The 15,528-nt window shown below is 37.1% G+C and overlaps 1 protein-coding gene across 4 annotated transcripts in view; it reads left to right on the top strand.

The window, feature by feature from the left end:
- Positions 1 to 9,919, top strand: part of LOC139123151 (receptor-type tyrosine-protein phosphatase gamma-like) — a 41,083-nt gene extending 31,164 nt beyond the window's left edge. For 3 of the 4 annotated variants that reach the window (XM_070689208.1, XM_070689207.1, XM_070689204.1), the window contains exons 17-21: positions 1,445 to 1,584; positions 4,903 to 5,038; positions 6,031 to 7,182; positions 7,296 to 9,063; positions 9,721 to 9,919. In XM_070689208.1, coding sequence (XP_070545309.1) covers positions 1,445 to 1,584; positions 4,903 to 5,038; positions 6,031 to 6,573 — 819 coding nt within the window. In that variant the 3' untranslated portion in view covers positions 6,574 to 7,182; positions 7,296 to 9,063; positions 9,721 to 9,919. The remainder of the gene's footprint in view (positions 1 to 1,444; positions 1,585 to 4,902; positions 5,039 to 6,030; positions 7,183 to 7,295; positions 9,064 to 9,720) is intronic. The other variant, XM_070689205.1, reaches the window with a different exon arrangement.
- Positions 9,920 to 15,528: the final 5,609 nt, after the last annotated feature.

Genomic DNA, 15,528 nt, shown 5'->3' with positions numbered 1-15,528 from the left:
TCAATGTCGTGGTGGAACGTTGAATCTGGCGATAAACCCGAAAGCTACACCTCAACGGAAGTTCAACTGAATAAATAAGTACACTTCAGAAAGTGAATAAAAGGCAAAAAACATGAAATCATTTGACAAACAACGATAAATTTCCTTTATCTCATAAAAATTCTGTAAATTCTCGAATCGGAATCAAACCTGCAGTATAGCGCTGTGGCAAAGACATCAGCTGTCAGCTACAGCTGTAGCGTGAACTCTGCAGTGCAGCGCTGTGGATGTATTTAATTATTGAAAGTTGACTCTGACAACAGAGTTTCCATCAAGTGACATAATTTTGAGATATCTACAGGCAAGATGTGTTACTGCAAACATCAAATTTCGTAAAAGACATTAACATTGACGATCGGGATTGGGATTGACTAGTTGTCACTGGCGGAGACCAGTGGTGACGGCCTATTGTGGCCACGTACTTTGTCTGGCTTACAGTGGGTGCCATCAAACTAAACCTTTCAGGCTCGCCAAGATCGTACGCTTGTGATATTACTGTTGCCTTGTCTTCTTAATATATATATTTGAAAATATTCTAAATAATCTGCTTATAGTACCATGGCTGTCAGGCACTAGCATGGTGAAGCCCCCTGCCAGCCGAGGGCAGACTTCTTTTGGTATCTTGATAGTGGAGCTTGATAAATTCATGTGACTGAATCCATATGTCTGATTGGTTAAGATGGCATTTGGTGTATCAAAATTTCAACTTGATGGGATTTATGAATGAAAGTACCCTGTTGCATATTTCCAGGGTGATGGGCCGTTTTACTCATTAAATGAAAGTAATCCCGGGAAATAAAATCTAGATCGTGACAATATTATTTCAATCCTCGACGATAATTTTAATCCAGCCAGATCAAACGAAAATTGAGAAGACATGTAATAAAAATACAAAATCCCATGGAATTTTTCGTCTGTGTGACGTCTTGTATACTCATGTTTCTCGGATAACTGCACAACTTCTCACCTTTTGCTCGAAGTTGTACAACTCAGTGAAACAACACTTGCATACAATGACATCACGCGGCGAACAATTTCATGGGATTTATATAAATACCATAAAAAGGATACATAAATTGGAATGTAAAAATAATGTACTTAAAAATGACATCTATAAAATGGTATTTGGCCCTCCCAAGAAAGCCCTAGAAAATTGCTGAATAATTCTTGAAAGGCTTTCAGTGTATGGACCCTGCTATTTATATAGATAGAAATAAAAATACATCAAGTACACAGTATATCCATATAAGCTTCTGTCTCTCTGTCTTTCTCTCTCTCTTCTCTCTGCAACTCTTGTAATCTCATTCTGATGAAACAGAGACTAGATTCTTAGCTTTCAAAACCTAACCAAAGATTTCTTCCAACTACTAGCTAATGCAATGATTCTGTTATTATTTTTTTTCAGGGTGATTACATGATGAATGTGCGTCAGTTCCAGCATGTATACTGGCCAGAAAGTTGTACACCAGAGTCAATCTTTGAATTCATAATTACAATACAGAATTGGAAACAACGGTTTGAGGGACCTGTCACAGTGCATGACAAGTAATTCAAATTTGATTATTATCATGTGAATTTATTAAAACTCCAAAAGCTGCGAATTTTATTCATTAATTTCATCATTTTATTTTCAAATCAAAATTAGTTAGTGTAAATGTGCTAACTGAAGGACGTGTATAGGTGTCACTGCTCACTGATTTGGGCCATGCCTACACATTGTAACAGGTTAACGATGCGACTCAGGTTCAAAGGTCAATTTTAGCAATTTTTTTTTTATTTCAAATTTCGAACCACCGACACGTGGTCTTTCTTTTGGGGAAAGGTGTTGGGTCACATCGTACCGGGAAATTCCTGAAATATTACTAAAATGGTAAACTATCAGCTACACCGCGTGCCATTATTTCCCTTTTGTCTTAACTGTCGCGGATTACCGACCACGATATCTTTGATAAACATGCAGAGATTATGTGTAGGCTTGGCGGTATAGTGTGCATGCGCTAGCTTCAATGTTATGCTCAGCGTTCTGAACTCCGCATGTACTACGGCAAACACGTTGAGCAGACCAAAGCCGGAGCTCGCTCTCCATATCATCGAAAAGGCAAGCGAGGTCCACAAAAGCAGACCTGAAAAAGACGGCAACATGCGCAAAGGTCGATTTAAATGTAAAACAGTCCGACTTTGGCTCATACTCCCTACAATAACGATCAAGAATGCAGTGAAGAGTCAGATTTATCCGAGGACGCAGACAATAACGGAGACGTGCTCAGTTCATCAACTATGAAAGTATTTGACACGCTGCTTTTCGAACATATTAGGCTATGCTGATTACATACCCGAGTCCAAAAATTAGCCTGAGCGAGATGAAACTTCTGTTAGTTGCGATAATTTTATCACTCTTGCTGTACATGCTTGGTGTTAGTATCGTGTTCTTTTATATTTTTAAACTCGAAGTTTCATCTTTCTATCGTGCAGTCTTTTCGTGTCTGCTGAGAAACCTTGAACAACATCGTACCCGACACCACGCGACATTTATGTCAAGGAGTTTCCCAAGCGAGTGCAGGAGTTCATACACACATAATGCAGATTCACAAGAGCAAGTTCACCGATCTGCTAATTTTTCGAAACGAAATGCAATTTTTTTTTTATTTCATGCCTTTTCTTTCTTTAAATATAACCCAAAAATTTAATTACGTCAAACGTGAATTGCGAGGGTTCACAAATGATTCTTGTGTGCGTGTTGTCTAAACTTATCAATTACCCGCAGACTCCACAGCTGCTAGCTGGACCTCAACACTGAACGTAAAACAAACCCGGCTCAACTTCTAGAAGTGCTGAAACTAGCAATTTTGCTATATGAGGTCAGTCATCAAACGTTTGACTAAAAGTAAAAATCTCCGAAATAATTATGTGTGCGCTGGTATTGCACAAGTCGAGTGACTCCACTGCAGACTAGTCGATACTCTCTCTCTCGGAACACGGTGTCGATGACAGCCTGCACTGTTCTATGCTATGGCGTGATTATTATACAAGAACACATATAAATAAAGTTTAAAAAAATAACATGAGTTAATCTCTCCCGTCGTAACGAAGGGCCACAAGTTTGCAGTGCGGTGCAAAAGCTAAGAAAATACAACAGACATTTTATGTTGTCAAGAGTTACGTGTGTTCGTCTCATCTTGAGGTAGGAAAACTAGCAACTGACGTCCCGTTCATACAGTGTCGGTGCTAACATGAACTTGGCAATCATTTTTCACAAAGGACATGCATAAATTTCCGATCGCAAGACAGGAAGTAGACAACTTGAGTCAAAACAAGTGAATGCCCGACGCGATCGCGTGACGACAGCACACAGGTCTCGATCAGATAGACTTTTTACACAAGTTCGACGTCTTCGTCTTGACTGTGAACTCTGGTAACCAGATGGTAACCGTTGAGACAACAGTATACAGTTAATATGCTAGTTAAACGTTCCAAAAATGGATTAAATCGCTAATTACCCCTCTGTGTTTGTTGTGCAAATACCACCCACTGCTGGCACTAAGCATTTGCCAGTTCAGTGTATAATTTCGTTGTATTTTCACATGATCTGCAATCCTAAACATATTCAAAATTCCAAAACTGACTCTAAATATTTCAACCTAGTCCTGGTGTAAGAAAATTCGCAGAAAATAGTGCGCGAGTCGGACTTCTTGGTCTCAATGTGTGACGCATAGGTAGTTTACTCAAATCGTCGATTTTCTCAGTTCCGTTTTTCGCAGTGCATACATTATTCAAATAAGTATAAGTCGGCGGCGCCTGAACAGACTAGCCTGATTTTTCACCTGTGGACAGTGAATGAATATATCTGAAAGAACGTGTCTCAGATTTCCGATAAAGGGCCTGGAAGTGAAGATATCCTGACAAACGTGAACAAAGGCCGATAATTTATGCAAAAAACGTCAAGTTGACACTTTGAAGGCGCATTGTGCGAAAACAAAAGCGAATTTCAAAAATCCGGGACAAGGTTTTTTGCCCAGTATACCCAGCCGTCGATTGCCGTAAACAGATCACCAAGGCCGATTGGAGATTTGTACTTACACTTTTTTGAGTAAAAAAACTAAAAAACACGTGTTTTTTAGTAAAACAGCCGTATGCGCACTGTTTTTGAAAAACTAACACATTTTCTGAACGCTTCGGTGACCGAGCAGATAAAAAAAGTACCACATGTCGGTGTGTGACCACGTCTTCTTTATGAAAATGAGGATTGAAAATAGTGACAACGAACCTGAGTCGCTACCTTAAATAATAAACGGGTACTGCACTCATAAAATGGCGCCCCACAGAAAAGTACAAAAATACAGTATTTCTTGCACATCATGATCATACAGAAACAAGCATGATGCCATTTGCTTAAATGCACAACACAGGATGGCCAACATTGTGTTGTTTTAATATTTATTTTCTCTGTCACGTGCTTAGTTTTCGAAAATAGCGGGGAATCTAAAATGACGTTAAAACGTTTGAATTTATAGGCCACTTTTGACACTAATGACAGTGTTGTACATTCTTTCAGTCTTTAATGGATCTTATTCAAAGAGAACTTCTTGGAAAACTTGGGATATTTTGAGATCCGTTTATTACATATTTGCAGCTATTGGGGCTTTAATTGATTTTATCACTATTAGGAAAATTTGATGATAATGATGAAAACTATAATGATAATAATGATGATAATTTTTATGATACTCCTCATAGCTATAGAGTATCTGTTCTCTTTACTTCTTAAGTTAATCTGTCCCAGAGTTGCATGAAATTCTTAACTGAAACTTTAAATAACAATAACATCTGATGACTCACATTTGTAAATATTTCCTTTTTTAACAGATTTGGTGGTTGTATCGCTGCAACATTCTGTGCATTATCCACCCTCCATCAGCAACTTCAGAATGAAAACATCATCAATGTTTATGAGATAGCAATGTTGTATACTCTTCGTAGACCTGGCATTTTTCATACCAAGGTAAATTTGGCCATCATAATTAAACTGAAATAGTCAAGTGGAAATAGAGTATTCTTTTTTATCAGACTGTGTGCCAAATCTCAACCAACAAATATTATGTCAATACTGCATTGATGTTTATCTCTTACATTAGAAAGTACATTCATTATGACTACAAAAAAAGATCCATTGATATCTCAGTTCTATCAACAATAAAAAATCACAAATCTCAAATGTGAGAAAGACAACAACATTGATTGGTTGGTACTTCAGTCAGAAAGTAAAAAAAAACCAGAAGAGACAATGCCCTGACAGATATATGTTTGTATGTGTGTTCAGTGTTATTTGACTTGGTATCAATATAGGCATTGTAATATTCTCTGAGTCTATATGGTACACATATATACAGATACATACTCGTTATGCTCACTTACTTCTCCATGTTTTGCAAATATCAAATCAAAGTTCATTTTTATTACAATATGCTTTACAACATACAACCACTGTTGAAGGTATACTGTCACCTCTTCCAATTTTGCCACAGTTATTGGAAAGAGAAAATCTAACCAATCACAGATATTAAGCGGGTGGCCACTTTTAAAAACAGCGCACTCATATGGGCATTTTGAATACCAAGCAACATACATACATACATACAGACAGCGTCAACTCATCATATAATCTCTCTTTGGTATATATACATGTACCAAATGTGAGCTGAAAATGCACTGTCATTGTTCACATTTGAATTCTACTTTGGACCAGAATTCACTTGTCAACAATAACAATACAGTCTACACATGTACAGACAGAGTTGACAAGCTGAATACTGTATATCTGAATATGCTTTGGTGGAAAGAAAAAGAAACCATTGTGCACATTTTAAAAAATGGTGAAAAAATCATCAAAAGTTACAGCTACTGACCCTTTATTATCCAGTGTTAAATGTCTGTTGGTTTGTTGCAGTCCTGGAATGTAAATTTAATTCTGCAAAATAATTTCATTGTCCACAGGCTGATTACCTGTTCCTATTTATGGCCATGAAGACTGCCATTGATAATCGACACAAAGACCGTAAACTTGGCAGTGGTAGAGCTCACCTGCTGTCTCACAATGGCTCATCACAGAAGAGGCATGGCAGTGAGGCTGTAGACTCGATATGGCAGTGGTTTTCTCTTCATGAAAACCATAGACCCCAGCTGTCCAACAACAACATTGCTCTTTCACCATCCTTTGGTTCAGAACTGGGCAGTCAAAAGGGGAATTCTTATGAACTAAAGAACTTTAGCAGTGCATTGCAGAGAGCGAAGATTGCCAAGGAGGAGGAGACTACAACGATCGATGATGATGAACTCACAACGTTAGCAAACATTGATGGTGATATCACACTAAAATGGACAAAACAGCCCAAAGGTGCATTGACGCCAGAGAAAGATTCAGACTATAGGAAACTTTCTAACAATGACAGCTCAGCTTCAGATTACAGTGAATCTGGATTTGAAGAGGATGATGTGTTCCAGGAACTTAAGATGAACTTGACTTCTTGCACATTGTGAAATTTGCCAGAAACGAAATTCTGTACAAATAATGATCCTGCCATGTGTAAAGTTGTTGATATCAGTGACTTGTTATCAAAGAGTTGTAGAGCGCCATCTATTGACAAAGATTCATATTAGTTGACTCAAATCATTTGAAGGTAAGAATGTCTGCCAAGTCAACAGTGTTACTAGTTGCAGTCAGTGTTTGTCAGTGATAGATTTTTGTGACATGTCAGCGAGTGGAAATTTTAAAATCTTTTTGACTATTGCCATGACAACATTTTGAAAGTTCACTCATCCTGGTGCACCTGAACCCCACCCATATTGACCACAACAGGTGTGTATACAGGTGCACCTGTTACCTGCTCGAAAGTATCATGATTTCGCTACCCACCCCCGTAGGTGCATCTGAAAATGATTTTTCAGATGGGTTGCAGGTGCACCTGTAACACCCTTAAGAAGCACACCTGTAACCCACCTGAAAGTACCTTGCTTTCGCCACCCCCAGGTGTACACAAAATTGTTGCTGGGTTGTAGGTGCACACATGACACCTTCGCAGAACACACCCATAATCCATCCATACATATCAAGATTTTGCTACCCCTGGTTGCATCAATAGCGTTCAGGTGGATTATAGATGTACCTGTAACAGGGTAAGCCTAAATCAAGCACCACACACCCATAATCCATCCATACATATCAAGATTTTGCTACCCCTGGTTGCATCAATAGCGTTCAGGTGGATTATAGATGTACCTGTAACAGGGTAAGCCTAAATCAAGCACCAAGGGCCACGTGCACATGCCGTGAGCCACATGCCAAATTTAACAATTCACAATCTCCAGTTTAAGCTAGAAATAGCTGCATTTTCACTCTAATTCACTTTATCGATTCATCTACGCTGTTAAATCACCTTCTATATGCATGAAGTGGTGAACTCCCAATATGTATGTTCATGAATTCAATATGTGCTGGGCAATAAGGGACTTGGCTAAAATTATAGGGAGGGAGGGCAATGTTTTTCATAATGATGCAGCGTGTAAAAAAGTGACCCTTCAAAAATGTTTGCGAGAAAAAAGTGACCCTGCCCAATTTTTATGCCTAACAAACATCGACTGTCCTTGTTCATGTCATAGTCAACATCAATAACATTTTATTTTTACATATAGTTAATTAGGGTCATAATGTGACGCCAAATATGAAGGCTGTGGCACTTGTATGGGCAAAGTTATTAAATTGAGGTCAAAGGTCATCCCAGTCACGTGATATTTTTAGATCAAACTTTCCTTCCATGATGAATGTCCAGCAAAAATTAGACCTCTGGCCCCCATTGGCTAGCCCAAAATCAGATATGCATATAATTAATAATGGATGTACAGGATGTGGCGCCATTGGTTGCCTCATGTCTATAAGTATCATTGGTGTAGAACTTGTAGTTACTGATTTATAGCAATATTCATTTAATTGAGGTCAAAGGTCATCCTGGTCACTTGCAGTGCAGATTGCAACACACAGCACATTGCTCATTGCTTGTGGTCCTTGGCGCTTGAATTACCGGTAGGCTTACCCCCTGTAACACCCTCAAACATCACCATTGCACACAAAAGAACAAATATATGTGAAAAGTACTTGTTTTTTACTCAATAATTTAAGAAAACTCGAAAAGTAATATAGAAAGTCTGAGAACTTGCTCTGAAATATTAAAGTTTACAATATGTAACAAAAGGTTAAAGGGACTTGTTGGCTTTAACATTATCACACAATGTTTTTCAATATTTTTTGACTCACCAAAACAGTGTTTAAAACATTGAAACTCATAACCAAGCAAAGGTACAATGTATAGACGTTGCTCAACTACGTGAATTTGAATGATGGCATTGACAATGGGCCAATCAAATGCCTTGCTTTACAACATGTGATGTCGTAAGGTCGAAGTTTGAATATGTAATTATCTGCCTGACCTGTGACCTCCTGTAGTATTTGTTTTTCTTAATGCAGCTTATATTATTAGATTTTTGTGAATGTACTGAGTGATTTTGAAATTTAGAATACATGTTTCCATACTTTTTAGGGAGAATTCAGTTACGAACAGATTCTTTATGAGGGGTTACAGAAACTTTTATAAGTTTACCATTATATGAAAGAAAAGCTCAAAATTGTTGAAAAGAATTAATTTGTCATTCGTATGAGCACAAAATCCAAGATAGGTGTGTTTTCGGTGTGTCAGACTTATAAAGTTTTCCACTGAGTCTTATGTAGGTGTGTTTTTTTGGTGTGATAAGAGTGATGAAAATGTTTTGAAGTCCAAGTTTGCAATTTGCTTTTGGTGTACATACATACAACTCACGGATGAATAGCAAAAGATAATCGGCACCACCTTGTACATAGATGGTAATTACATCAAGTGTCGGATTACACACAAATACAATACCTCAGTTACGTTAATAAAGATTTTATTGTTTGTAAATTGCCAAAGGAGGAAATTTATCATTTTTAGCTCATATTTGGTTTTATATATAAATACCAAAAAGAGCTTATATGATGAGTCTGAGTAGCGTCTGTATGTCTGTATATTTGTGGGTATGTGCGGATGTATGTCCGTCACACACAAGGCTCCCATACCGCAAAAGCTACCGTCTCAGTATTTGTTGTACAGGTAGATGTGGGGTTGAGATGTGAATTTGTTCAAGTGAACACATCAGTGTCAAAAATGTGCAAATGAGGTAAGAAAAAGGGAAATCCTGAAACAGGCTTGAAACAGGCTTACTCCACTGACTTGAGTCATTTCCTGTCATTGTTTATGAACTGTTACATATTAACAGACCTGCTCAAACCATAGACAGTAGAGGGGAGGAAGACCGTCTATGGTCAAACTAAGGGGGGCTAGCTGCCTTTCTGCTATGCATGTTGCTAAAGTTGACCTCCAGTACCTAAAGTTTCAGACCTTAATTACTTTTGTCATTCTTGTTTTTCTGGTTTGAATATTTCTTGTTGTTTTTCTGGTTGTACTGTGCAGAAATCATTGTCATAACATCAACGTAGAATTTTACTGCACTGAACAGATAGCAACAACATTTATTGTTGATCATTGGTACCCATACTGGTATGTACCAATTCTGATCAAATTTGAGCGACACCGTATAATTGCGGTATTTTTTATTTAGTGTTCTGAATCACATGTAATGACTACCAATATTTACAGCCATGACAATTCACAGGATCCAATTCATGTCTCCTCTTCAAATCCTACAAATCAAGTAAGATAATCCTTTTGATGAAGACATTGAATAATTCCAATTGTGTAAAATTGTCTGCTTAAAACAGCTGAATTTTTTATGAAAAACTTATGTTTTTTAAAATGTGTAAATAAGAAATTCATATTCTAATTTGCCCTGACCTTGTGATTCCAGTCATAATTTCTGGTCTGCTTGTCAGTTGTTAGGGACGATTCAGAATTTATTTCATGGGAGGGTGGAGGATTTTCTATTTTCTGGGTGATTTTTTTCCACGGCCCCCCAGTAAATTATAGAAAAAATCTATGGCCCCCCTCATCTTTCCTGGGTTTTTTCCATGGCCCCCCAATATATACATGCATGCTTGTACATTATAGACATATCCAGTCTAACAAGTTGCAGATACTGTAGTGGACATATAATCGATGATATAACAAATCATTTCAGGGTTATGTGACTATAAAAGAATGATTTGCAGGGACTGCAAGTGGCACACTTTTGGAAAGGGTAGCAATAAACATATCTGGTTGTAAATTCTGAAGAAAAGTTAATTACTAAATATGAATATTTTTTTCGTTATGTCTCACTGATAAATATGATGCACACAAAGACAAGCAAAGATATCAGTTACGTTAGAAATAGTGAACAGAAAATCAGAGGAGCAGATAATTGGCAAAGTGATATATATCTTGAAGTTTAATGGTAGATCATTTGCAGATATCCAGATTTTCTGGAAAGTGAGATGTACATGTACATGCACAAGTTAAGCATACATTTTCATTTGATTATGCTGAATATTTGCAGACTCAAGGTGAAAGTTTTAAACATTAGGAATTAAAATTGGTGAAAGCCAACTTATTTTTAATTTTCTTTTTTTTCTAATTGGTTTTCATAAAACCAAGTAGCTGCCACTGAAAGCAACTATTGCTGAGGAATATTTTAGAACATTTCTTGAACAAAACACCTTATCCAAAACATGAATTCACATGTTATTCTGCTCATTCCATTCACAATCCAATGTTCATATTAAAATGCAGATAACCCTGTGTAAGTCAAGTTCACATTTTGTCAGCAGTATTTTTCAAAATTGACAGAGCATTCATATTTCAATTTTTTTAACAAACTTTAATTTAAAATAGTCATGATGCGCATGTTTTCAGATGACCCGAAACAATACATGTTAATTTGTTTTTTTTTGCCTTTTCTGCCAGCCGCCACTGTGAAATCTTTGATTATACATATCAGAATGAATGGGACACAAAAGTATTAGCATCAATACACAATGTGTAAGCCTATCCACATTTCTCCTAGCCTCATACACACTGAGATCACTTCTTGGACTACAGCAAATTCTTGTGTACACAATATTTCAACAATCCGACACCATAGCATTGATGCAGTGCCACATGATCTTCTGGATGCCCATACAGGATTATTGGAAAATCAACCCTTTTGTAAATTTATCACCATATATTTTTGACAGTAATACATAATATTTTTATTTTAAACATTAAAAAACTTTTCGCTGAAAAGCAACTTGAAGATGAGTCGGCCATAAATTTATTTTCAAAAAAGTTTATGGTAGATGTAAGCACTGTAAAAAGTTATGAAGAACATTTAAAAAATTTAGAAAGGGTAGAATTGATGAGAATGAACATAGAAAAAGGAGCAGAAAAGAAGAGAGGATAAAAAATATGAGGACTATGACTGGTTAAAGTTGCTCTTGAGTGAGAACCTGCAAAATTTAAAAGTAAAAGAATTAAAAAAATACCTTGATAAACATCAATTACCAAAACAAAAAAAAATTGAAAGCTGAAAAAGTTCAAATTATAACCGCACATATACATGCACAACCTTCATTCAATTTAAGAAAACTGTCAGGGAAAAATATTGTAACAATTTATGTCACAGATGAGTCAGAGTCAGATAGCAGTGACTCTGAATTGGAAACCTCTGTCAATGGAGTCATTGAGAGTGATGATGATGGGTGTTGGTTCTGATATGATAGTGACATAGACACTGACACTGACAAAATCCCAGAGAACCAACGTGACCATGTTACTTTAAGAAGTGGCAGAGTGGCAAGTCGTTCTGTTTTGAATTATGGTGAAGCTGCATGTTGCCAACACAGTTTTTTTCAAAGCAATATTTCTCATCAAAGATGACAAGGAAACCCCCTCATACCATATATTTTCAAAAAGCAGAGACTCTAAAGTTTAGTATGGTAGCAGTAGTTTACTCAAAGGATGAAGTGGGTGTATATTTGGGGTAAAAAACCTCAATTTGGTATTAATGATAAAATTAATTTAACTCAAAAACTAGACAGTCTTTTCTGAAATGTAATATTTCACTTGAAAGGAGAGTATATGTAGATAAAACAATTATTTTATTTGGCATTATCCATCCTCATTTTAAAATTGTAAGGGTTTAAAGACTGACACACTAATAATTGATTAAAAGCATGATCAGCAAAATTGAAATGCCTCTTATTCAAAATCCCGTTCAAAATGCCTCTTATTAAAAATGTATGAGCTTTATTGCCAAACAAAACCAATTGATAGTCATCGTGTTATATAGCATGTAAAAAACATAATGTGAAATTTCAGAAAATTTGACCCAGCCGGAGTGGAGTTAAATTCTTTGGAAATTCTGAAAGTGGGAGGCAAAAGAAGCCAAGAAATCGGGTGATTTGCATACATTTGCATAAATTAACACTTCTTTATCATACAACTTTCAACTGCTTTACAAGCTACAAGGTAAACCCAACCTTAAAAAGACATTTACTGTAATTTTTAGCATTTGTTCAATGTTCATCTCTGTGTATCAGCATTTTTAGTTATTCTATCACTACATAGAGCACCCAATGCTGTATTTAGCAACATACCAGTGTGAACATAAATGACCATTGTTATTGTTGATAAATGAATTCTAGTCTTGACTTGATCCGAGATCTCTTTTCACAAAAACAACCCTGACTGTTCACTGTATGGTTTGTGTTGACATGCTAAACACTGGACATTTCATGACGCTTCAGGGAGGAGAACAAGATACTGCAGTAGATGCATAAAACCAATCCACTGTGAATATTACCGAATTTGGCAGCTAAAGGAGTTTAACTAAACATGTTGAGTTTATCTGTAACCCAGGTAGCGTCTATGGTTCTCTTTTGTAGAGATCAGAAATTCTGGGCAAATATTGATTGATGTTTTTTTTCCTTGGCCCCCCCTAAAAGATTGTGGTATTTTTGTCTGGCCCCCCTAAATTTCTTGGGAAAAATGGGTGGCCCCCTGAAAATCCTCCAGCCCCCCCCCCTGGAAGTAAATTCTGAATCGTCCCTTACTCCCCACGGACACCGTCCGGGGGACTTATAGGTGTGGTCATGCCATACGTGCGTGCGTCCGTCGTCCGTCCATTCATGCAGATATCTCACAGATGCCTGGAGCGATTTCATTCAAGCTTGGTACAATAGACATCAAATCAGGTCCAATAATCGTTATCATTCAAGGTAAAACTATGAAATTTACCAGGTCCAAGGAACATATAGATGATGACAAATTTAAAGGCAATGGGGCCATCTTGAACCACGAAATAGTGGTGGTACCAGGTGTCCGGAATGGGTAAGCGTACCCTGCCAGCTAGCCGCACCCGTCAAGATTGACCAAAAGCGACAAATTCATTGTTATTTGGTGAATTCACCAAATTACTTTTGTGAGTCAAAATTTGGTATGCTGTCACTCATCATTTGAGAAACAGACAGGTCATATTTGGATACAACATCTCCGTATCTACCGTAGAACTTCTTAATGATTTCACTAATCTACTTTCTGAGAATCCTTGCCTCACTAACTTTTGAGCTAATAGGCTGTGTCTAACTCGAAAGTCTTCATATGAATGGCATACTCTACTGTATCTGAGGAGTTGTGAAATATACACACCATAAGCTGGAGATGATGGTATATTGCTCGACAAAAAGGGAAAGTTTATGATTTCAAAATTGAAATCGTCTCTTTTGTCATACAGCTTAGTATATAGAGTATTATGTCTAATTTCAAACAATACATCTAGGTATGATGCCGAGTCCACACTTTCAGTTGTTTCTTTTATTTCTAAATCATCTGGGTAGATGTGGTGTAGATAATTGGATATACCAGGATTGTTTAAACTGATGAGATCATCAATATATCTGTGGGTGTTGTTAAATCGCTTGGCAATCCTTTTACACCCAGATTTCTGAAGTGATTGCATGAACTCTGCTTCATACGAATATAAAAATAAGTCTGCAAGAAGTGGGGCGCAGTTTGTGCCCATGGGAATGCCTATGGTTTGCCTGAATGTCATGCCAGCAAACTTGATAAATATGTTGTCAATTAGGAAATATAGCATTTGAATCACCTCAACATCACTGTATTTGAGTTTGGAATCACTGTTGTTGGTGAAATAGCCTAAGTTGCGCTTGATGGCAATGTATTCATACCTACGACTACCATTCTTGTAAAAGAAGGCTTTCTTCACGAGAGATGATAGCCTGTCTTTAAGTTTGTTATGTGGGATGGTTGTGTACAACGTTGACAAATCAAATGTGTGGATTGAATTGTACATGTTTTTGTTATTTTGTAAAATATGTAACAATTCTTTGGAGTTCTTTAATATCCACATTTGATTGACCCCACTAGTTTCATAAATTTTGTCACAATACCGTACCAAACCAGATTTAATGGTTGATAAAATGATGGTTAAAAGTTGTGACAAGCGTTTTGTTGTACACTTACTGGAACCAGCTATGAAACGTTGTTTATAGGGATTCGTATGGATCTTAGGAATTTAATATAATTAGGTAATACCTTGTCATCTTGTGCTAACTCGATGCCAAACTCACTCAAAACTGTTGAATGGTTCTGCAATATTTCCTCTTCAGATAAGGTTGAAAGAGAGTATGTTGTGCTACTCTCATCATCTGAGTTAATCTGAAGTTCGTTCTTTAAACATTGAATGTAATATTGCTTGCAGACAAAAATGATGTTGTTTGATGCTTTGTCTGCAGGCACAACAACATATTTATCGTGTAAAGCATCTAGACATTCCCGTACAGAAGGGTCATCGAAGGCAGATGTAGTGTTGATGACAGTGTGTAAAGAACGAAGACGTGAAATGCGAGATTTTACCTTGTCACGGACTGTGCGAAGCCAGTCCGAAAGACATCCAACGTCTTCGTCTTCAAGGGCAGCCCACTTCTTAGCATAAGCCTCAGCAGCATCCATGATTAACTTAAAGTTAAAGTTCCAGTTTACTTTGGGTGGCTCGCGATATTTTGGGCCAAACTGGAACAGCTGCCGAAGCTTAGGATGTGGAACTATTTCATGTCACCTGTTATTATAAGACCGTGAGGTTTGTAACAGAAGGGAGATGACATACAATCACAAGTACCATTGAACATTGTTCCTAATATCAATTTCTTTCAAGACCCTATTGTAATTAAACAATTTCCTACCTATGGTCTTAGAATAGGTATAGGACACTATAGGAGGGTCTTGAAATGTAAAATAAGGTGGTACTTTGTCCATAACATCCTTGTTGTGTGAGATATTACTGATGTCAATCATGTCAATCCCTTTGTTAACAAACGTCAAGGGGAAAAACAATCTCTGCTGACTGTTGATGCTTTCTGTCCGAACAGGTTTGAATAGGCGATATTTGCCTATATCCATAATAATGGCGATTAACCGGTATTCGGGCAGCAGA

Source organism: Ptychodera flava, chromosome 22 (genome assembly GCF_041260155.1).
Source record: "Ptychodera flava strain L36383 chromosome 22, AS_Pfla_20210202, whole genome shotgun sequence".
NCBI classification, from domain to species: Eukaryota; Metazoa; Hemichordata; class Enteropneusta; family Ptychoderidae; genus Ptychodera; species Ptychodera flava.
Note: the sequence above shows the minus strand (reverse complement) of the source record. Positions and strands in the feature narration are given on the sequence as shown.